The following is a 24801-nucleotide window of genomic DNA, read 5'->3' on the forward strand; positions in this document are numbered from 1 at the left end:
TATATATATATGTAACTTTCTTTGAATTCTTCAAAAGTTTCCATACATTTTGTCAGTATCTTTTGAACTGTGTGAAATGGGTCAAACCTTTTGGATTTTTCTCTAAGCAGCTGCTTAACTCACATATGCCTCGGGCCGGCTCTGAATTTAAAGTAAAACCATGACTTTGTGTATCTGTAACAATAAAGTGTTCAAATGAACCAGGGAAGATTTTTTTAATCATCAGTGGCCTCAGTGGACAGAAAACATAAATGTAATTAATTAATTACACTTAATTAATTAATGAGACACCAGCTAATTCCCAAGCTCATGGAAGGTTAGAGTCGAGGTTAAGCTACAAGGATCCTGCTTTCTTTAAAATAGAGCGACTAATAAATCCTGTGGGATGTCAGCAACACTTTCAGTTTAACATTTTACTCACAAGGCTTGTATATGCAGCTCCCTGCATTTTGTTTAATTAAAATAACAGTTTTCTCTGTATTTCACTGGGATTCCACCTGTTATATCAGGAGTTTACAAAAGTTTTATAACAAGATCCTCTACCAGGGGTGTCCAAAGTGCGGTCCGCGGGCCATTTATTGCTCTTTGGTTTATCTTTAGTGGCCGCAAAATGGCAAAAAGGCTCCGACACTATTTGTCATTTTTTTAGAATAAGATTTTCCATTGCAAGTTTTTATTGTCTTAAAACTTCAAATAAGTACAACACTGGATTTTCCTTTAATTCGTCTATTTTGTTTGTTTTTTGCTTTTATTTTTCTCTCACAAACATCTGGTGAGTTTTTACTCAGACTTGATGGCACCCCTCCATGACAAAATGCAGCAAAGTTTGTAGAAGAAAATTTATATTTTCTTTCCAGTTAGTAACCTAAAACACTTTATGTATGTTATATGTTCAAACATAAAATATTACAGGTTTTTTTATTGCTCTGAAAGTAAAATACATGAAAAAAATCACAATATTTCAGGTTTTTTAATTGGGGAAAATAAAGAAAATTATTGCTTTAAGGTCAGAGCAAACTAGAAGAGATTAAACATTTAACACATTTTACTTGTTTTGTGTTCTCACAAACTTTTTTTCCTCAAGAATAAAAAGTTAAACACGTTTTTCGCAAGGAATAAATATATTCAAAATGTATTTTTGCTTCATAACTTTCATTTTATTAAATAACCTTTCACAAACAAGAAAACCTTCTGATTAAAGATTATCCAGTAGCGCCATCTGCTGGACAGCTTTTGAAAATGCAGGACACTTGGTTTAATTTAAAATTACTGTTTGTTTTCCCATTTCAGCTTGATTATTGAAATTAAACACCATATATGTTTGATTAATTCCATTTTTAAGAAAGGTTTTGACATAAAGCACTATAACTAATAATTTTTAGCTTAATAAACTCATTTAAATTACACTTTAGATGTAAATAAGGATGATTTCAGTCTTTTAATCATAGGGTAGTGTAAGTAGAAGATGCAACATGAGCTAAATAAGTAAATATGTTCAGGTTTTGTCCTGCTGAAATAAAAAAAACAACAGCATCTCCATGGTAACAGGCTGGTCGGTTGAGTTATTTGGTCCATTTTTAGCTTCCTTTTTAACAACCTTTCACAAAGTTGCAGTTCACCGGCTTATTTCAAGCGTTTAATGCTGAGTTCTTCCTGTATTCCAAACTGGAACTGTTTTAATGTTGCATTTGCTTTATTTTTCCTCCTGTGAGAATCTAAAGTATTTATGTTTACTCTGAATAATGCAGGAAGCGGCTACAAAAGTCTGCGGGTGGCAGTAAAACAGCAGTAAAATGAAGATCAATGTGGCGTGTTCCGGAAGAAGAAAGGAAAATGAAATCCATTTTAACCTTTCAAAATAAAATGTGTCAAATTCAATGGAGAATAAAATTACATCAAACCAATATTTCGTGAAACACTGGACTGGAAGTTTTATTATTATTATTATTATTATTATTATTATTATTATTATTATTATTATTATTATTATTATTATTATTATTATTAGTAGTAGTAGTAGTAGTAGTAGTAGTAGTAGTAGTAGTAGTAGTAGTAGTGGGAGTGTGTGTACAGATCATAGTGGTTTTGAAAGTTTAAATAAAATGATACATGAATGGACCAAATAGATTGTGTTAATTAGAAGGAAAAACATTTTTCAATTAAAGTTGGTAACAATGTTTTTGTTTTAATCTTTAGTTTATATTTTATTCTTATTTGAGCCTATTACAGAACAAAATATCTGAAATTACAAATAAAAAATAATTTGTATATTTTTATGCTTGCATTCCACCCTTTAGATCAAACTGTTACCATTCCTAATGATTCCAATTAAAGTTATGTTTGCCTTCTTCATACTGAGGAAGCTTGTTATAACAAACATTTTCAAATATAGATAGTAACAAATGCAGGTTTTAACAGTTTTTCAACTTTTTTCCAAGAGAAAATTGCACTCCATTGAATTTCCACTAAAAGTACCAGTAGTAGTGTTTTAGATGTATTTTTCCAGCCAATCGGTTGGAAACTATGCTTCTTTTCACTTCATTTTCGACACAAATCAACATCAATGTTCGTTTTATTTTATTTTTAAACCTAAAAAAAGCAAGTCAAATATCTATAAAGGATTGTCTTTTATTTTGAAAAGCTCTGGGCGGAAGTTGAACCTGTGTTCCAGATGCAGGAACTTTCGCTTCGATCCGCGACACCGAGATGGACTGGAATGAGGGCGGTATTGTACGTAGGATTTCCCTTCATTTGCTGCTTTTTATTGTTCTGTTGTGAGCTTGTGGTTCTTTTGGGTCAGACGTGTCCCGCATATTTTTGTTTAATTGAGGTCAGTTTAGCGGAATGTTAGCATTGACTAGCTAAGCTACCGCTTAGTTTAGCCCACGGTGAGTTGCTGTGACGCGGAATAACCTGTTCAGGCTGATTCAGAAATGTTATTCCTGCTTCATTTGTTGTAGTTTAACTAGTCCTCGTAAGGTGAAACCAAGCTGACCCGTTTAACTAACCAATCCCACCTGAATTGGCTAAATTACCTGGTTTCCTTGTAGGGAAACCAACAACGTTTCGACTTTGGTATTGTCATTATGATGAATTGACAGCCATTAACCGTTTCATACTCATAGCCTGATTTACTCTGGTTATCTTCTCCTTTCACCAATAAAAATCTCATATATGTTTTATAAAAGTATTTATAAGAGTGACACAATGTTTAGGCGTTCCATATGTTGCTCTCAGATAAACCTGTTCTAATGAAGTCTGACGGATAAAAACCGAACCTCCAGGAAATTCATCGCATTTCCTGCTGAGAGCCGGAAAATGAGTTCAGTTTTCTCTCATTACGTTTTATTTTGTTTATAATGACATATGAAGCTAATTCAAAATCAGACTATCAGCTTGATCCAAACTAAGGTTTGACCAAAATATTCTGCATGTGTAATCTATGAAATAAAACAATAATTGAATTTAAACATACTTTATAGCGGCGAGAGAGAAATTAAATGTTATTCTAGCTCATTTTATGCAAATTTATACAAAGAGCTGTAGATCTTGATGGCTGTGAGCAGGAAGTATCTCCTGTAACAGTCTGCATAGCAGGTTTTCTGTGAAAACCTCTGACTGAAAGCACTCTGTTGTGAACAGAATGCTCAAAAGCTTTTTGTAATTTTCTCAATTTTATGAAGAATACAGCTTTTAAAAAAGTGCAGCTATAAAAAATGCATCTAATACAGACTCAAAATTGGGAATAAAGAAGTTTGCTTTGAGTGTCGAGGAATAAAAATGAGGTTTTTAAGTGAGAATTGAATGTGGTTGCACAATATTTCTTTAAGTATTACACTTTTATCTCCTCTTCCTGGACCTAAAGTACCTCTAGAGAAGTGTGAACTGTAATTGTTTGCTATCTCACTTGCTAAACTTTACAGCTTGTACACATTGAGTCATTTTGTAGTAAATTTGTTACCTGCTCCGCCTTGCAATTGGTCATCCAGACAGCAGTAGATGATGTGGGGTAAAGGGCAAAACTTGTGAAAACATATTTTAAATGACTGTATAACTGGAGGTTATTTAGGTTTGGGTTTCCACGTTGCAGGGTCACAGCCACGGGCGTGACGGCTGTCACCATGGCAACGCGGGTCACTCTCACAGCCACGGGCCCAGAGCTGCAGCCTTCGGCGGGATGACCAACATGTACATGCCTGCTTACGGGCAGATGGGCAAAGGTCCCGACCCGGTCATGGACATCAGCCAGCAGCCGAAGAAACGGTCGCAGATGGACGACAGCAGCAGCTGGGACATCGTCAAGGCAACGCAGTGAGTGCTGCTTTCCTCTCAATGCTAGCTGCGCTTCCATCCAACTTTTACATTTCTGAAGTAAATTCATTTAATTTAAACACGCAAATTTTGAAAAAACTTGATTTTCAATTAAAAATTCTTGATTCTATGATGAGGTGGATTTTCAACTATCGAAATTGGTTTATTTCACAAAACTGCAATGGGAAGGTTTCTTTTTTCACATCACATAAGTCACATGATCAACAGCAGGATGTTACTTCTGGCAGAAACGACAAAGAAGACAGGAAGTAGTTGAAGGATGGTGGCGCTGCATATTTTTAATGACTTATCGCCTGAACAAACTTAATTCATGTGTGACATTAATTGTTTTTCTTATTTAATGGAAACATTAATATTTATATGTTATGTGTTCTTTTGACATTAGTGGAATATTGACAACGTTTTACACATATTTGTGATGGAAACGCAGCTACTGTTTGCCAATAATCAAATGACTTTTGCACTTGAAAAAGATGAGAATAAAAATTCAAAAATGATTAAAGTAGGAATGATTAGGAACTAAAATTGGCTTCTGAAAAATATGCTGCAGTTTAAATACTTTTTTTAAAACTCAAGTCAAATAACAGGAGCAAGTGTTCAGTGACATTGTGTTCCTCTTTTTGCCAAGTTATTGGTAGAAATAAGTGCTTTAGCTTAAATGAATTCAAGAAAGTTACAGAATTTAATAGTTTTATTTAAAATGTGAACAAAGAAGCCTCCCATCTTTCTTTCAGGTAGTTTAGGAAAACTGTTTTATTTTAACTGTTTTCTTGCTAATTTAAATCAACTGTGGTGAATAAAAGATTGTTTTTTAATTTATTTTCATTCTCCAAAGAAAATCAATCATATATGATTTATATTCCAACAATTAACTTGTATTAAAGGGTATAAAGTTTTTAAAGTTTTCAACCTTACAGCGCAAAGATATGATGAAGTCATTTTGTCTAAATCTGATAGGAATAACTTGTTTTACCAGTTCAGTGAACTAATGACCGTTTACTTTGACTCCACCATATTCAGCCAATAACAGGCTTTCTTCATCTTGAGCTGCATTTTTAGTGACTTTATTCTGTGTGAGTATGTTGCGTCTGTTTTTGCCTGGTCAGGTTTGGGATCCTGGAGCGCTGTAAGGAGCTGGTGGAGGCCGGATACGACGTCAGGCAGCCAGACAAAGAGAACGTGTCTCTGCTGCACTGGGCGGCCATCAACAACCGCTCAGAGCTGGTCAAGTAAGGCAGAGTTTCTGAAAGCATCTCTACCTCAGTTTGTTGTTTTATGATGCTTAAATCATAACAAAAATACACCAACATGTTGATTTGTTACAGTGAGTCACTGTGACCAACATTCAAATCAAGATATATTAAATATGATGCTTTTACACTGCAAAAGCACAAAATCTTACCAAAACTTTTTGGTATAGATTCTAGTGAAAATATCTTGGCACACTTTAAAAAAGACTAAACTAACTTACAAGTATAATTTTCAGCAAAATATAAGTAAATAATTCCTCAATATTGATGAAAAAGTTCCACTGGATAATTATTTCACTTTAAACACGGAAAAAATATTTTGTTAAAGTGAAATAATCCCAGTGGAAATTCTACTCTGTCAAAAATATTAAGCAATATTCAGTTAAAATAAGCGCCAATATCTTGCAGAAAAATACTTAAGTTAATTTTACCTTATTTCATGTGTCCAATAAAAAGTAGATTAAAAATACTTGATTTTGTGTTTTATTGAAGCATTATTTTATTTTTTTTAACTACAGATTATGGTCTCAAAATTTGATTTGTATTTATTTTTTTAAACATTTTTATATTAAATTTATGTAAGAATATCTTAAACAAAGTGATTACTCGGTAAAGTCTGGGTTTTTGTGTAATAAATCAACGTCTTTTTGTGATTTTGGTGTTTTTTAGGTATTATATGTCCAAAGGGGCCATTGTTGACCAGCTGGGAGGAGACCTGAACTCGACTCCCCTCCACTGGGCCATAAGGTTGGAGTTATTGATCTAATTTGACTCATTAATTTAACTGCAACTAATGATTGTTTTTGTAATTGATTAATATGTCAATCGATTAATCGTATTAAAGAATGGACATTCTACACATTTTATGTTAACCAGATTAGCCATTTTTATACAACATCAGGATCACATTTTAAATGTATTTAAGAAAATATATTTATTGCCTAAAATGGAACAACATGGCACTTCTTTTGTAAATATGAACCAGGTGAAGCTAAAACTGCCACTGGAGTTTTGGATAAAACATATTTACACACAAAGGTGTTTTCATCTTAGATTAAAATGTTTTTATATATTTTGTACAGTTTTGACTTAATTTCTACTGTGAATATGTATTTGTATTTTCAGTAAATTGCCTTTTTTGAGTTTGAGTACTCCAGTTAAGGATGAATCAATTACTAAAACATTAGTTGACGAATATTTCAATAATCAATTAATCACGATTGATAAAATTAATCAATTCAACACTAATTTGTATTCAGATGAGTCATCAGTTGGAAAATTCAGCATTAAAAAATACTAAGTTTGTTGCATTTGTAGATTTAAATAGACGTGTCACAAAGCAAATTTTGCTGGATGATAAATTGTTCCAGAAGTTACTGCGATAAGCGATAATAAGAACACATTCTCAAACTTTGATTTCTAACAAACATTTAACTTTGCACCCTGAAGACATTATACATATTTAATATAAACAAATAAAATGGATACTGAAGTCTCTGTAAGCAGAATTACTCTTCACAAAAGGAGCCAGTTGAGAAAAACAATTCATCCAAATGGAAATTATCAAGCTTGTCTCAATTTATCAGGCGATTAATTCATTTGTTGCTACTTGCAACATGCTTATGTTTAAGTGTATTTGCTGCAGAACTGATTTTCTCCACTTCCACTGCTTTTCCATGTCGTTGTCTCTTGTGTTTTGTTGCTTTGTGTGTGAACAGACAGGGCCACCTTCCCATTGTGATCCAGTTGATGAGATACGGAGCAGACCCGTCCATCACAGACGGGGAGGGTTACCGCTCGCTCCACCTCGCCATCCTCTTCCAGCACATGGCCATAGCCGCTTATCTCATGGCTAAGGGAGAGGTCAGACTCCATAAAGTTCATTTTTCCACTGAGCCAGCTGTTGTTTCTCTTTAATTTGATCTTTTTTTCCCCTCTTGGTGCTTTGTTATGTTCAGGAAGTGGATGTGCCTGACTGTAACGGACAGACACCACTGATGTTAGCAGCACAGAAGATTATTGGGTAAGAGGTTTTGTTTTATTCTGCTTCTGGCTACACTTATCTGAAAAATCTCATTAGAGGGAACCTACCATGCAAAATTTACATTTACACATTTTATACTTCCATTTGGGTCTCAGCTGTTTCTTTAAAAAAAAAAACAGCCCAAGCACTTGAAAACATCTGGTGTTTTTCTTTTTTTAATGTTTTTTGGACAATGTCTTTTAGTTGTTTTACAAAACCTAGCAACCCCAGCGAAGTCCAGCCCGTTGCCTAGCAACCCCAGCAAAGTCCAACCCGTTACTTAGCAACTCCAGCGAAGTCCAGCCCGTTGCCTAGCAACCCCAGTGAAGTCCAGCCTGTTACTTAGCAACCCAAGCAGAGTTCCAGCATGTTTGGTCACCTAGTTTTTTTCTCTGTATGTGCTGTACAATGACTGCTGGAAAAGTGAAGTGTTTTGTTGTTGCCTTACCATCCAGAAACGATTTTCAGTTTGAGTGGAAGGAAAAGGTTTCCTCTGATTTGTACTGCTGTTACTTTTAATGCCTAAAGTATAGCATAAGAGTAAGATATGTTGTTTTATATCAGGCAGAGATTATGGTTGTAACTTTTTCCTTCCTTTTAAACTGAAAGAAAAAAAAAATTTGATCCAGAATTCATCTTTCTGTCTCTGACTATATCCAGTAACTTCCCTAAACTTTAATGTTTAAAGGGAATCTGTAATGCAAAATTCACATTTTGGATGTTTTTGTAGTTCCATTTGGGTCTATACTGCTTCTAAAAAACAGCCAAAGCCTTTTTAGAAAATTTGGCTTTTTAAAAACCTGCAGAAGTCACATTTGACGGGTACTGTCTCGTTACCTAGCAACAAAAGCCGAGCTCCAGTACCTTTGGTCAGGTGGCTTTTCGGCTTTATGTGCTATACAATGGCTGCTGGAAAGTACAAGAGTTTTGTTGTTGACTTAACATCCAGAAACAACTTTCTGCATTCTTGTTGTTTGTGTAGGAGTCTCCACTGATGCTTTTCAAAGTTGTACGGTTGTATAATTGCTCATCTATTTGCAGCCATTTTCATGTGTCAGTGTAAACGATGAGTTGGGGGGGCGTGGCCAGCAGCATCTTATTTGGATTTAAAGTGACAGGACACCCTAAAACAGCTCATTCTGAAAGAACATCTCATTACCTATCAATGATTTTGTGCAAGAAATGTTGTGAACATGTTTTGTTTTGCCCATAAACCTTTTCTAAGCTGTTCAAGAAAGTGTAGCAGGTCACCATTAATTAAATAATCAGCCGTAAAGTGCTAACATTTCATGTTTTTTCTGCTTCAGGCCCGAACCCACAAACTTTCTCATCAAGAACAACGCCTCGGTGAGCGCTGTGGACAAAGTTAACAGGAACACGCCGTTGCATTGCGCAGTGCTGGCGGGAAACGTTGACGCTGCCCACATCCTGTTGGAGGCTGGAGCTAGTGTGGACGCTGAAAACATCAACGTGAGTTTCACACGTTTCAGAGAAAAGTGAAGGCTTCAGTCCGTTTGTCTCTCTGTGGGACGAATGCCACATGAATACAATTTGTTTTGAGATGTTTTTTTGTTTTCCACTTTTAGCTTCAGATTTAACCTAATAACCATTTTTATTAGTATTTTACTGATAACTGAACTAAAATTCATTCAATAAACATCTTTTTTGATTTATTTTCTCTTTCTTTTTTTCCTGTTCATTTATTTAATATTATAATTTGAGCTAAGATGAATTGTTCCCTTTTGATTTGTGTGTTTCTTCCTCAGGGTCACACACCCATGGACCTGGCCCACCAGGTCCAGAGCCCGCTGCTCATCCACATGCTCAACGTCACCAAGCAGGAGAGGATTCGCTCCAATTCCCGCTGTTTACGCTTTATTCTCAGATACAAGGTACAGACTTAAGGCTCTTGATCGTACACTAACAGAAATCAGAACCGCTTTAACATCGTTTTGTTTATTTTTTTTAAAGGTTTTGGTGCAGTTCCTGTTTTGCACAGCCATATTTGGATGTGTTGGTGCAATATTTGACATGAACTCCGAGTCGTGGTTGCTCAAAAGCATCTTGTTAGCCTGCGTGGTGGGAGTGATTAACCTGGCCTCGAGGTGAGAACCGGTTTGCCTGCAGATTCAAATGTAAATGCAGGAGTTTGGATGTTGATCAGAACCATTTGCATTTAAAACAGGAACTTCCCAAACCCAGATTTTCAGTCTCTGCTGCCGCCGTCGTCTCTGATGGCTTCAGTGTTCTGGATGCTCGTCACCTGGTGTCTCCGGTTCCTGCCTGATATCCTTTCTGTTCAAAGAAACAAACATTTTTGTTTTGGTTCTTTTTACGAAGAAAAAAAACAAACATTTTTTATTATCATTCAGATTGTTGCCCATTTCAGTTTGAAAGGAATGTAAATGTTCTCCCTGATTTGGGCTGCTGTTATTTTTAATGCCTACACTGCAAAACACAAAATATTACCAAGTATTTTTAGTCTAGTTTCTAGTGCAATTATTTTAGTCCAAAACTAACTAATAAGTTTTAAACAAGATATAGGAGCTTGTTTTAAGTAAATTAACTTTTTTTTTCAAAATCTCTTTCTTACTGTTTATTCAATGTCACATGCTGTTTTTTTATTTTAATTATGTAAAGCACTTTGAAATCCCTTGCTGCTGAAATGTGCTATACAAATAAAATTGGATTGATTTAATAATGATGAAAAAGTGCTAATTCTACTGTTAGATCATAATAAACTAGTTTTGTCTTATTTCCAGTGTACTAAGATATTTGCACTAGAAAGACCAAAAATACTTGGTAAGATTTTGTGTTTTTGCAGTGTAAAGTATAGCATAACAGATATGATGTTTTACATCAGGCAGGGATTATTGTTGTAACTTTTGTTTTGTTTTTAAAGCTGAAAAAAACATTGATGTGACCCTGAATTTCTGTCTTCATATCCAGTAATTTTCCCAAACTTTAATGTTTAAAGGGAACCTATGATGCAAAATTCACATTTTGGAAGTTTGTAGAATACAGTAGGATAATATTTTATTAATCCCACAATGGGAAATTCTCTTGTTACAGCAGCACCGTAACAAAATATACCCCATTTAATATTAAAATATATTAAAAAAAAACAACCTCATATGAATAAATGACCCATGGATAAAATTAAATATGAACCTGAAAACTTGGGAGACTTTTAAATGCAGAATAAATAAACACATAATATGTTCTTATTCATATTAATTATGTACGTCCATTTTGGTTTCTACTACTTCTAAAAGCAGCACAATACTTTAAAAACATCTGAGTTGTGTTTTTTGGCACAACTCAGATGTAAAACGAGGCAGTCCTCGTTACCTAGCAACCCCAGCAAAGCCTAGCCCCGTTACCTAGCAACCACAGCGGAACTTATTTGGATTTAAAGTGACAAGAGGTCCTAAAACAGAAAGGAGGTCAAAAAAAGGCGGGACTGAACATCTCGTATGTAGTTAACCAGGTTGGCATTGGTTTATAAACTATACAAAGCAAGTTTTAATAAAATGAGTTTGGTTTTCTTGTTCTTTCTCTTTGTTTTTTAAGTTTCTTAACTTAAATCCACATCTATCCAACACAGCAGTTCAGGTGCTGTTCACCCTGAACGCCACTGCTTTCCTCTACTACTTCCTGCGGACCTGCCGGACGGACCCGGGTTTCATCAAAGCCACTGAAGAGCAGAAGAAAATGGTGGGAAAGGTCTTTAAATTTGTCGACCAGTTCAAGGCGTCTTACAAAGAACTGTTTCCACAACTTGATGAGACCTTTTCTGTTTGGGATTCAGAACGTGGTGGTGCTGGCCGAGGCTGGCTGTTTGGACCCCAGGGTATTTTGCACTTCCTGTATGGTGAGGCGATCCACAGGTTTTTAAACTTTAATGCAACGATAAGTTACCTGAATGATCTAAAATGACTTCCACTATCGCAGGTTAGGAAACCAGTGAGAGCGGTTCACTGCTTCAGCTGCGATACATGCGTGGCGAAGCAGGACCACCACTCTGTATGGACCAACACCTGCATAGGTACAGATGAATGAATTATAGAAACGCTGTTTTACTCCACTGAAAATGTAAAAAATGCTTTTGATTGGTTAAGAAAAATCTGCAACATTTTTAGGAAAGCAAAACATTTTTGATGGATTCTTACATGCAAAGAGGCTAAAACCTGTAGATTTTTATAATTTAAACAATATTTCTATAAACAAGTACTACAGCAAGTATTTACATTAAGGCAAAAATACAAAATATAGATATATTTTTTGGTTTACTTTTTTGTGGAAACATCTTACTCTGCTTGAAATAAGATAAAACTAACTTACAAATAACATGTCTGCAAGATATTACCAGATATTACAATTTCCTTAACAGAAAAGGATTAATAAAGTATCTATTTAGCTATTTATCTTAGTTTAGCTTAGTTTGTTTTGTCAGTAATTCCTTAATATTGATGAAAAACTATTTCCACTGGCAGATTATTAAAAACACATTTTCCTATGTTTCCCACGCAAGTTATGCTGAATATAAACTATTATTTTGTTGTTTCAGGTGCCAGGAATCATTACTATTTTGTGCTTTTGCTGCTCTCCCTCTCCGTGATGGGGGGCTGGATGATCTACGGTTGTTTTTCATGTGAGTGACTCAGCTGACATGGAGCCACAGAAGCTGGAGTATCGGTGTAATGATAATATGTTGCTGTTCTCAGACTGGGCCAGTCACTGTTCGCTGCGTTACGAGGAGCAGGGTGTGTGGGGCGTGGTGTCGGCGGTGGTCAGCTGCTCTCCCTGGGTGCTCGCCATCTTTGTGCTGTCCTTCTACCACACCTGCTGGTCCACTTTGTTCCTGATTGGGCAGCTCTACCAGGTGACGCCTGGAATGTGTTGATGAGTTTTAAATACCGTTTAATTAGTGCAACGGACTCCATACTCAAACTGATTCAACTATTACAAGTTAACTACAAATGTGACTTCTTTGACAAGTCAGTTTTTCATAAAAAAAATGGGAGTCTTAATTATCTGTATGTAGTTTCAGTAAAAACAAACCACTGAACGGGGGATGTATTCTTCCATTTGAGTTTTTGCTGCTTCTAAAAACAAACCAAACGTAAAAAAAAAAAACTAAAACTAAACTAAAAAATTAGTTTTTTCAAAAACGTCCAGAATGTCATATATCAGCAGGTACTGCCCTTCATCTAGTAACCCCAACGAAGCCCAGCCGGTTACCTAGCAACCCCAGATGAATTCCGCCCGTCTCCTAGCAACCTAGGCTGAGTTCCAGCACTTTTGGTCAGCTGGTTTTTACTGCTGTATTCAATTCAATTGAAAAATACTTTATTGATCACAAATGGAAATTAAATGATGTTGTAGCTTGTATTTATTCCAGATCCTTCATTAGGGCTGGGCAACATGGCTGAAAAACAACGTCACAATATAAGCGTTTCATATCGGTAAATATAATTATTAATGAGTTTTTTTGTTTTAAATATCTGAAATATTACCAAGCTAGTGGCATAATCTTTTCACTTCATGCGGTTGTTTTTTTATTATTATTTTTTGAGCAGCTATGATCTATGGTGGCAAAAATTTAAACTGCAAGTCACTAAAATTGTTGCTAGGTAACCAAAGACTGAGTGAGTTGCTAGGTGACAACCGAGTGAGTGAGTTGATGCCACAACTTAGCTTAGCTACATGTGAGAGGTTGAGTGGCTAATGCCTTTCCTCTGCCTACATCCCCCAGAATGCTGTGCAGTTCTGGATCGGAGTTCAATTAAATTATTGAACATTCTGCCAGACGCATTATCTATTGGTATTGATCATGTGTTTATTGTGATGCATCTTGCTGTTGATTTATTGTCCAGCCCTACGCTGTCTTGTTACTTTACTCATCTGATGGACATTTTGTATGTGGAATAATTGTTTCTTTGTCTCGGTGCAGATTGCATTCCTGGGATTAACGACTCCGGAGAGAACTAATCTGTTGCTGCAGCAACGGAGAATGAGACAATCCGGTTCCCTGAGACAAAATCCATTCAAGTGAGTTCACCGATATTTATTTCATTCTTTATCATGGGAACTAACTGGTACTGGAATCTTGAGGCAAGTTTTTATTTATTTACTGCTTTTATTTTACATTTTTAGATTTTTTTTTTAGATTAACCAATTAATAATTTGATTTTAAAAAGTTGCATAATAGGAAGTATATAGTAAATACCAGAGGTGTGACCAAGTCACTGTGTTGCAAGTCTCAAGTCAAGTCAAGTCTCAAGTCAGGAACCTTTAATTTCAAGTCATTTTGGGTCGTTTTTATTTGTTATTTTTTTTGTAATTTGCAATTATACATAAAATTCAAATAATAGACCATTAAAATCTGTATTTGTCTCAAATGATAGAACATGTGCAGCTGAACATAAAGTATAAAAAACATTTTTCAATTGGACCTCTTTAGTGCGCAGTTCTGTTAAACTTGATATTCAATTAAAAAAAGTTTTAAAAAAATGAAATAAGTATATATGAAGTTATCACAAGTAAACTCAGGAAGGTCTGGTGCATTTATTTTTCTGCTTTTATTTCTAAGCATGTTAGTTTCAGTCCTCCGTAAATATGGGCCAGATATTCTAAACACAAAATTTATTTGGGACAGTCACTGTATTTGGTCTGTTTTAACAAATAAACCACATGAAAAAATCAAAATCATTGCAAATAAAGTGGAGTGGTTTTGAATTTGGATGTGATGGTAAAATAAATATCTGTCAGGCCAAGTGGGTTAAATCTACAGCCAGTTTCACATCAATATTGATAAAAACATGTTGTGTGAATCAAGCTGGTCAGAATCACTAAACACAAAATAATGAGCTCATTATTTTATGTCCTACTCAGTTAACTATCCCACTTAGTGTTATATTCAGGGTCAGTGAGATTGTACAATTTTTATTTTTACAGAATTTTTTGAAAGATGGCCAAAAAAAAAAAAGGGATTTTTTAATTTTGTTTTTACAGCAGCTATACTACTTGGAAATGGGCTCTGTGCGACATGTGACAGTCAGTCAGTGCATTAAGTCAAAAAACAGTTGACTTAATGCACTGACTGCAGTAAACAATATCATTTCCCAACGTAGATGTCTTCAGATACCCCAACCATCCTTAGATGATACTGGACCGGCTCATCATCATGATGGACAGAGAGACTCTGTTCCCTGAGTTCAGGTCCAGAATCTGCTTTCTGTTCCGGAGCCCCGCTCACTATCCACCGGCTTCCTGAGCTAATAACACGGBGCACATTATTTGTGGAGGCATTTGAAKGACCGGATTTATGGTAAATCATCACCAATTTAACCCGGAGTACACATGCTAACACGAAGTTAGCTAAAGTCAWCTATCTTACAGCAAAAGAAAAGCGCCACCTACCGTCTTTGTGAAGCTTCAAATGCAGGACAAAGTTGGACAAAGTCGTGGCATCTCCATGCGATATTCTCTTCTTGCGTGTTTTACAAGTTGCAGTTCGTTTTTTATTCGAAAGTTCATAACCTACGTAGCCAAAAGAAATTACTCGCGGAAGCATATTCGAGCCGTTATTTCGTCTTTCGTTCCCTGAGCTCTGCAGCGTCACCGCGTTTTTTTTAAATGTCCAAATCCTGTTAATTTGATTGGTTGAGCTGCAGCTACGCACACAGGAGAAACAGAGGGACGGTCTGCGCAYGTTGATACGGAATGAGTGAAATTAATTAATGACGCCACTTTATAAATAATGTGTTTTAAATTTTAAGACTGAGTAAAAAATATCAAGTCTTTTCAAGTAAACAGCTTCAAGTCGAGTCAAGTTCCAAGTTAATGGCATGAAAAGTCAAAGTCAAGTCCGAGTCTTTGAGCATTTTTTCAAGTCAAGTCTCAAGTCGTGATTTTAACGACTCGAGTCCAAGTCATGTGACTCGAGTCCCCACCTCTGGTACATACAAATAAAAGGTTTTTCCATTTTAAGTTCTAAATGTATATGTTTGTCATGATGACTGCTCATCATTCAGACATGGCATTTTTCACTTTATTAAACTGATGGTTTTAACATAAACAAACTGAAAGTTACAGGACGAGTTCCCCATTTCTCCGACTGATGGACTCTCTTTCTGACCCGTCTGTCTGCAGCATGGGCGTGGTCCAGAACCTGGCTTCGTTTTTCCAGCTGCGCTGCTGCGGCCTCTGCAAGCCGGCCGTCGTCGACTGGACGGCCCAGTTCCAGCCCCAACGGGACCAGTACCTGTTTGATCAAATCAACATGGTCTGACCTCCTCCCTCCTCCGCATGTCCGGGTCGGACTCTGCTTTCTGGACCAAAAGCACAGAATGTATTTATTTATTTCTCCATCCGTTGGCTCCTTGTAAAGAAAGACTTTCCGATAGTAGAGGTTGGTGTAGATGTCGTCTGCTGCTGCCTTACACTCGACCAGAGAGGGTGGAGACGGGAAATCCTTACGGCCTGAATAGTTCTGGGCATTTTGTGCTGTTTTTATGGACACGTTAAGCCTATTTTTATCATCCAGGAAGAAGAAACAATCTTTGTAAATGTAAACGGTTCGGTTTTATGACTTTTGTAAAAGCTGCATGCGTTTCATAACAAATGACCACTATTATATACTTCAATAAAGCAATCATGTGCCTGTCTTTCTAACTGTTTAGAGCTCAATTTCACTTGGGTCTTAATAAAAGTAAGATTTTTTGTTTTTAAATGACTGAAAACTTGATATAATTCATGACTAGCTGGATTCTAAGCTCCCTTTTGTACCAATTGGCTGACATTGTAGATAGATAGAAAAAAATAATAGGTAAATTTCTGCAGGTAAACATGGAAACGTTTATCAAATTTTCAAGCATTTTTCTCTAAGATTAATTCAATATATACTTTTTCTGAAAAATTTTCAATCTTGTAAATTTTAGACTTTTGGAGTTTCAAAAGTCAAAAATGTTCAACTTTCCACACAGAGAAGTTTCCAAATTGTTTTTCTGGAATATTTCTGAGATTAATCTCCAATGTTTTACTTTTTTGGTGAAAATTTCCAACTTTTATTATATCTGCAATAGAAAAAAAGTTAATCAAATTTCAGTTTGTTTTTTTTTTTTTTACATTAATTTTGGTTAAATCTGGATTTCACCAGAACACCCCTTGGGCTTCAATAGTTCAGAGTAATGCCAGCACTGCCAGGGCAGCCATCTTGTTTGACAAGTTTTGAAACTTCTGTTTGTTGGGACTTTGAATTCAGATCTTTTTTTAAATCATGAGAATAAAGTCATAATATTACAAGAACACAGATGTAGTAAAATGAGAATGAAGTCGATTGAGAAACAAACTGAGCTGGTTGTATCAAATCTTGATAACTAGAAGCTTTTTTTCTCATTGAAAATGATTTTTTTCTCATAAGTTTAAGACTTTCTTCTGGTAAAAATGACTTTATTCTGCTAATATGACTATGGTCACAATTAAACAAGCATTATTGTAGCCTGGCCTTAAAACTGTCATTCACAGAAGGGGTGATTGAAATAAAAGCTACTTTTGGAAAATATTTTCTGTCATTACTAATTTGTATTTTAGAAAAAGTGAGAAAAAAATCAAATCAAAAAATGTATTTTGAACCATATCACTAAGCTGTAACTTTTACTTTAATTTGTTTGGAGATGATTAATTTATGCCATCGGGCCATGGGTAATTTATACCCATCTGGGGTATAAATTACTTTTTGGAAAATTAAAATCAAACATTAAAGTATGACCTTTTTTTACCAGCTGAAGAAAGAAGTGACATTACCAGAATGTATGTAAGCTGATTTAAAAATATGTAAAGATTTTATTCTCAGGTATCCAAATGAAAAATTAGCACATTAACACAACCAACTTTAGTGCTTTTGTAATAAACTTCACTTCAGAATGAATTTCAATGTAACAAAATGCTTTTATTTAGTGTTGTACACATTTTTCCCCATAATCTTCTGAATGTTGCTGAGGATTTGGTTTGTGCTCCTCCATCTTCCAGTTTTGAGACGCTGTGATCGGGTTTGAGCTTCAGCAGAACCGCCGGTTTATTCTCGTTCCTCCAACATGGCCTCGTTTCCCAGACCAAATCCTTTTGGGCCGAAGTTTTTGGCGTAGCAAACTGAAAAGAGAAACATTTATAAATGTCTCTGTTTCAAAGGTTTTTTTCCACGTTTTTTTCTTAAAAATTTTTTAGATTCATCTCTAAATTTAGGACATTTTTGGTGTAAGTTTACTACTCTTTTTTTTTGTTTATCTATTTACACATCTAATACTAGAATATTAGACTGTTCAATAATTTCACTGAACTCCGACCCAGAATCGCACAGCATTCTGGGAGATGTAGGCATAGGACAAACATTAGCCGCTCAACCTCTCACTGCTAACTAAGCAAAATTGATAGAATCAACTACTAACTCACTCCCTCTTTGGTTACCTAGCAACTAACTCATTCTTTAGTTACCTAGCAACGACTTGAGTAACTTGCAAAGTTTTGCCGCTGTGCTTCATAGATGCTCAAGAATTAAAATAACAGCAGCGTTAAGTGAAAACTGAATAAAACAGTAAAGGTTACACAACCTCGCATATTTAAAACAATAAATAAACCAATAATTATTGATATCGACTGATAAGAATCGCTTGTATCGTGACAATATTTTCAGCCATGTTTGTGTTGACACAGTGCAGTTGGGTTAGTAGTATAGAAAAGCTTTATTTGACTTTATTCCAATATAGGACTGGATATAAGACTCTAAAGGTAGAATCATATTTTCCCAAGGAGTGTACAGAGTTTTAGACTCTTTGTGTAAATAAATAGTTTCACCTTTACAGTACAGCTCTCCGTCCTTATCGGTCACTGTGGTCGACTCCAGGCTTTTACCACACAGAGCGCAGCGGAAACAGGTTTTATGCCAGGCCTGAATACACAATATAAATGTTTATTTTGGGGGTAGGGGAGAAATATAGAAATATTAGTAATCATTTATCATTCATTGTGATAAATATCTTCATGAAATATCTTCCCGTCATAGGAACTCTGATTTATCATCATGATAAATTCCTGATTATGTATAAAAACCCCAAAACAGTCTGTATAGTCCGGATTGTTATTTTTGCTGTTTTCTTCATTGTTCGTTATTCAAAATGTGATTAAATGTCGTTCCTGTGTGCTGCTTAGTGTTGCAAATCACGCTTCTTTACGCAACTGGTGGTGACCAGACGAAGCTCATTAAATGAGGATGTTTTTCAAGAGTATTTTGTGTTTGTATGGATATTATCACTGTGTCATATAGTTAGAGCCATGCAGTTATTGAGAAAAGCAGTAATAAATAGTTATTATCGTCACCATTGTCATTATCACAAAATAGGGTGATAAAACTTTCCTTATCGCCCATTTAGGCACGTACATTTATAGTTTTACGTGAAAAAAGCCATTGGGAGACGTATTCGCTTCTCCGCTTCCTATTGGACGAAAGCGCACCACGTGATGACACGTAAGCCACGGATATTTTCCTTTAGTAGACTATATGTGGCGGAATAGTTCAAATTTCCGCCACATACAAACATTAAAACTACCGGATCACCATCAAATAAACATTCCACGGTCCATGTTTCTGTTATAGGTTTAAATTAATGTTAAAGTTTTTAAACCGCGAGTCAAGCTGAGTCTCCCCTGAAAGACGTCGTTTCCTCTCCCGTTATGTGGCATCGCTTCTCGGCCTTTTGGCTAAGATCAAGTGTAGTTTCTGTTCTTATCAGTTTAATATCTGATAGTCCTTTATACGGGGACCATATATTAAATTGATTTTTTGAACAGGGAGATGGAATAAGGGCTTGCTCTGTCCACTCCACGCATCAACCTGGTATTGCAGTACCTCTGGGAATGGTGCACCCACTCTATGCTGTTAATTATCATAATATAACTTATTCAGGTCTGAAGGAAGTGGTCTATGCTATCTTGTAAAGCAAGCTGAACATAAAGCTATAAGGAAATATAGATACCTTGCATGTTGTGGTTAACCTCTGGAAATTTTGTGTACAGCTCTGGAGGGTAAAAATTATTTTATATGATATCCATAGCTGCGCTGCCAAGGTGGAACAACCCCGTAAACAAAATTAAATTATTAATCTACAAGGTTCTAGTGACTGGCAGAGTAAGTACATGTAGTAACATAGGCTATGTGTCCGTCTTAGCTAGCAGATAGAAGCTACATTAGCCAAGCTAATTTTGCTAGTTTGGCAGTAAGTAATACAGTAAATGTCAATTATATTTATATCAGTATTACACATAGGTGGGTAGAGTATAGTTGTACTTACACTGTTTATAAGTTAGATAGGAACAAGGCGACAGCTAGTTCTAAGCTTGTGGCTTGCCTATTGTTGTCATAGCAACTTGATAGCAACTGTCATGACAGTTAGTTAAGGATACCTACCAAGATGGCTGTCGGTTACAAAGTTACCGGAAGTGTGATGTGACAGGAGAACTATGTATTCAGAATGGGCCAAAATTCCTCCACAAGACAGATGAAGACTTACTGAACCCAAAGTTGGTGCTGCTAGTTATTTGGGGGCAAATACTTTTTTCACATAGAGCCAAGTCATCATTTGAAAACAGTTTTTTGCTTCATGTTAAAATTTGTTTAACAACCTGAAATGTCTGAAAGTTGTGCATAAAACAGAATAATATGCTTGTGACACTAGCAGTTGTCAGCACCGCAAGCGTTAGCAAATCACTTCAGTCTTCTGTCCTTTAGCTACACAAAGTTAATGTTTGTTAGACTGCGTGTTTCATTGTAATTCATTTTAACTCCTGGTACTTTAAACGAAAGTTTTCGTTTTCATTCTTACCTTTCCTGCTCCCATCACCTTCTCAGCTGCGTACACCGCTTTGGAGCAGCGGGGGCAGCGGTCCGAGCCACCGAACTTCTGCGAGAACTTGCTGGCGTTGGGGTTGGGAGAGGCTTGTCGAGGTTTAGAGCTACGAAGGAAATTAACAGACAGGTAAACATCCCGTCAAACCACAGCCAACCATTTGTATTATTTTAAAACTAGTTCTTCAGGTTTTCTACATTTCTTTCCTTTCAAACTTTGGCCTCTACAACTTCATTTTTGGGCCAGATTGTTAAGTAGCATTCAACGGGCACTGAGCCGTTACCTAGCAACCCCAGTGAAGCCCAGCCTGTTGCCTAGCAACTCCAGCGGAACTCCAGAACATTTGGTCAGGTTTTGGTCTAGTTTCCAGTGCAAATATCTTACTACACAAAACTAACCTTCTTGTAACATTTTAGCAAGATATAGAAGCTTGTTTCAAGGACATAATTTCTTAATATTGAATGAACATGTTCTGTACCACCTGTAGACCTGTCTTAACCTGTTCAAGGAAGTGTAGTAGTTCACCTTTCATGTGCTAAATCAACTAATCTGATTTGATGACCTATTTGGTGTTTAAGCCGTACTTTTGCAGCTGCGGTTCTCCATCCTGTCCCACAGGATCAGAGCTCAGCGCTCCAGCTCCTTGTCCATATCCGTAGCCTTTTGGCCCGTATTTCTTCCCGTAGCACGACTTGCAGTAAATCTCAGACTCGTGTGCTGCAACTGTGGTGCTGTCCAGACCTTTTCTGCAGCTCACTGTGGGGGTAAAAAAAGGACAACAATGTTTTATTCAAGTCTCAGGCAACCTCCATTTAAGCGTGTCCAGACTGAGATATGTACGGCAGTGTATTAGGGCCATTGGAAGGAAAAGGAGAAGAAATTTAAAAAAAAAGTTAATGTCTGCTAACACATCTCAGAAACTTTCTATAAATAACAAGAAAAGTTTCAAGAGATGCAAATTTGCTCTAAAAAATTCAAATTTTAATATTAATCTCAGGGTTAGGGGGTGAGGGTTTTCTAGAAAAGAAAAGGAAATTTCTGAGTTTGAAAACTCAAAATGTCCAGAAGACAAGAATTTTTTACTTTTCAAACTCAGAAATTTCCACGTTTTTTTTCTCACAAATTTTTGAAATTAGTCTCAAGAATTCCGTTTTTTTTTCTAGCACATTTCTGGCTTTTTAAAACTCAGAAAGTTCCTTTATTTCTTTTTCTACAAAATTTCTAAGATTAATCTCAACATTTTTGAAGATTCTTCTAGCAAATTTTCAACTTTTCAAACTCAAATTTGCTCAATTTTGAGATCAGTCTCAAATTTCTGTTTTTAGCAGAAATCGACTGCTCTTTTTTTAATATCTGCAGCAGGCGTAATCCGCCGTTGTAGGAATGTCATGTTGGAGGAACAGAAGTTAAATAAAGCTCCCATCTCGCCGGTTTATCAGTCAACAGTGACAGCACACAAAGTCAGATGTCTTGTGTTGCTATTTTCAGGAGGACACTGGAGTGTGAAGTGAATGTTGGAGAGAAGATGAACACTTAGCAGGTGGGATGAAAGCAGACGGCTTTCAGAGCTTCCCGGTGGAATAATGGATCCATCACACGACACCAACAAGCTGGGAGGATTTGAGTTTGAGCAAAGCACAGAAGCATTCATGCCCTCATAACCATAATATAACCTTAATATGACCACAACCTTCAACACATATAAGTGGGAGTTTGTGGAATAGTTTCCACTTGGATTCTAGGATGGTGTATCAGGGCCATTGTAGGTAGAAAAAGGGGGGCGTGCATTTCATCCGAAAGAAAAAAGAAAATTTGAGAAGTTCAAAATGTGCTAGAAAAAACTTGGAAATTTTAAAATTAATCTCAGAAATTTTTCTGAGAAAATGTGAAAATTTCTCAGTTTGTTTCAGTTTACCAAACATTTTGGATTTTTGAAACTCAGAATGTCCATGAGTTTTGTGAACAAATTTTAAAGTTTTCAAACTCAGAAATTTCTGATGTCTCAAACTCAAAATTATGAGTTTTTTCCAGAAATTTTCAGAGATTATTCTCAAAATTTCAGATTTTTTTTCCAGGAATGTTTTTTACTTTTCAAATTCAGAAATTTCTGTTTTCCCTAGAAAATTCCCAAGAATTATTCAGGTTAATCCGTCACAGGATTTATCAACTTTTACTCTGATATCCCAAAATAAAATCCAGTCGCCTCTAAAGTCACCTGAGGATTTGAGCAGGGTTTGCTTTGAACATATCAGAGCTCTGGTGGGTCGGGATCAATTAATCAATAACAATATATATTGCAATATATATATAATGGTAGCATGCAGTCAATTTTAATAAAGTCAGAACTGATGGTATTAAGAAAGTTTCTGGTCATATTTATACACATGTCCAATATTTATGCTCATGTTTTTGGTCTAACCTGTACAGCGTGGTCACTTTCACTAACATGCACTGTCCCTGTTTCACATAAATAAATATTTTTAAAGTGAGAGGAAGTAACCAGAATCCTTACTGCAGATGAAGCAGGTTTTGTGGAAACTCCTGCTGTTGCACTGGATCTCCTCGGCGTGGTAAACCGTTTTCTCACAGGCGCCACACTTGGTGCCTCCGCCCCAGTTTGGCATCTTAGAAACCTCCTCTGATATTTATCAACGCCTGAACATAAGGCTGAAAATTAAAAGAAATTATCCTGTTAATTATTCTTCAGTCAAAAAGAGAGCTGCAAAAACAAAAATCTAATCAATTTACCTGAAAATTCAGGCAGTTTTTAAGCTGAGTTTGCTTAAAATTAGAAATCCAACTGAAACAATTCATCGGATTAATCTATAGTTGAAATAATCGTCAACTAATTTAGTAATCAATTAATCGTTAACCGACGCACGACTGTAGAAAAGGCAATTTGCTGAAAGAACAGTGAAAGCAGAAATAAAACCTGCTTGTAAAAAAACATAATTTTGTCATTTAAGGTAGAAAAAGACATTTTGTCTCTAGTTTTTTAGCTGCAGATTCATCCTTTGCTAGAAAACTGGTCAAAAGTCCACCAAAGGAATACAATTATTTTCTTCTTTAAAAAAGAAATTAAATTATTTGTTTATTTACACACCCTTATGAAAAGGCTTAAATAATAAATCTGCAGATTGTGCCAATTTTTTATCCGATAGATTGTCAGAATAATTGATTAATCAATTACTAAAATAGTAAAATGTTCACCTCCTGGAGATATTCTTATATCATCACTATCTGTCTCACAAGTCTGATTCTACTGCTTCATTTTTCGATTTTTGTTTATAAACAGCTAAACTAAATAGTTTTCTCATTGTTGTTGATATTATTTGTGATTTATCGACGTTTTCCCGCATGCCAGGTGTTTTTCCAAAGAGGCTGTGAAGGTTAGACTGGCCTCATGTTTCCACCTCACATGGCTGGTATGTGGCATTTCAGGAACAAAAACCAGCCAATAACATTTTATTTATCCGAAGATTCCTTTTTAAAACACAAATGTAAATAGGCACAATTTTTCTGTGGTTTTATGGAAAATGAAACATTGTTCTGATAAGTTTGGTTAGCAGCTGACAGAAATAATAAAATGGTTCCTTACCTCGAGTCGAAGCCTGTGGGTTTGATGTGGCTGTTCAGGCTCCCAGGCGGGTTAAATACGCTCCATCGGCCCAGACCACCCGTGACGCTTCCTCCTAAAATAACCTGTGACAGATCCAAGCCCTGCGACTTTTTATCGGCGGCTGAAAGAGGCCTGAACATCAGGAGCTCAAACATTTGTTTGCTCCGACAGCTGCGTCTGCGTGGCATCTCCTAAACCGAGGGATTAAACGTCACAAATGTTGGTTTGGATGACGAGGGAACGCTTTCTGATGGAAAAACTAAAAATATCTGGTGGTTTTAGTTATTTACAGTATGGAAAGATCATTGAACAGAGCTTTTAGTTTTTAGTGAGTATAATTTGTATTATAAAATTTTAACGTTTCATAAATTATGAGCTCATAAAAACAATGGACCAAGCTCTAAGCCTTGGGGAACTCCAAGAGAAACGTTCAAGATCTGTGAATCTTAGCAAACATTTTGTAACAGTTTTGTTTCACATTTATGATGATGGGACTGAAAAAGCTGAAAATTAATGCATTTGTTTTTTTTATTGATGTAATCTGACATGTTTTTTTTTTAGCTGTTTTCAATATTTACAATTTAATACTCCGTACTGATGCACCGTTAACCATCATTACTGATGTATCAATCCAAAGACTGAACAATTAAATTAAAAAACTTAGTCAATTCT

General features: G+C 35.9%; 2 protein-coding genes across 4 annotated transcripts; one reads left to right on the forward strand and one right to left on the reverse strand.

The window, feature by feature from the left end:
• Nucleotides 1–2643: 2643 nt before the first annotated feature.
• zdhhc13 (zDHHC palmitoyltransferase 13) lies at nt 2644–16342 on the forward strand. Of its 3 annotated transcripts, none has more exons than XM_008405971.2 (17): nt 2644–2730; nt 4091–4311; nt 5439–5561; nt 6252–6329; nt 7301–7445; nt 7541–7605; nt 8913–9075; nt 9372–9497; nt 9577–9710; nt 9791–9891; nt 11198–11331; nt 11417–11479; nt 11560–11653; nt 12176–12259; nt 12333–12490; nt 13562–13659; nt 15763–16342. In XM_008405971.2, the coding sequence occupies exons 1-17, from the start codon at nt 2707–2709 to the stop codon at nt 15899–15901; spliced, it is 1950 nt and encodes a 649-aa protein (XP_008404193.1). In that variant the 5' UTR covers nt 2644–2706; the 3' UTR covers nt 15902–16342. The 3 variants fall into 3 exon arrangements, with proteins under 3 accessions (XP_008404193.1, XP_008404194.1, XP_008404195.1); XM_008405972.2 differs by having other exon boundaries at nt 11198–11322; XM_008405973.2 differs by lacking the exon at nt 2644–2730 and adding an exon at nt 2764–2888.
• Nucleotides 16343–17539: 1197 nt separating this feature from the next.
• csrp3 (cysteine and glycine-rich protein 3 (cardiac LIM protein)) lies at nt 17540–24212 on the reverse strand. Its single transcript, XM_008405970.2, has 6 exons — nt 24109–24212; nt 23023–23177; nt 21095–21266; nt 20487–20616; nt 18463–18556; nt 17540–17760 (listed from the first exon to the last, which is right to left on the reverse strand). Exons 2-6 carry the CDS (start codon nt 23132–23134, stop codon nt 17687–17689), a joined length of 582 nt encoding a protein of 193 aa, XP_008404192.1. The 5' UTR covers nt 23135–23177; nt 24109–24212; the 3' UTR covers nt 17540–17686.
• Between the last annotated feature and the right edge of the window lie 589 nt (nt 24213–24801).

This window comes from Poecilia reticulata, linkage group LG3 (assembly GCF_000633615.1).
Source record: "Poecilia reticulata strain Guanapo linkage group LG3, Guppy_female_1.0+MT, whole genome shotgun sequence".
NCBI classification, from domain to species: domain Eukaryota; kingdom Metazoa; phylum Chordata; class Actinopteri; order Cyprinodontiformes; family Poeciliidae; genus Poecilia; species Poecilia reticulata.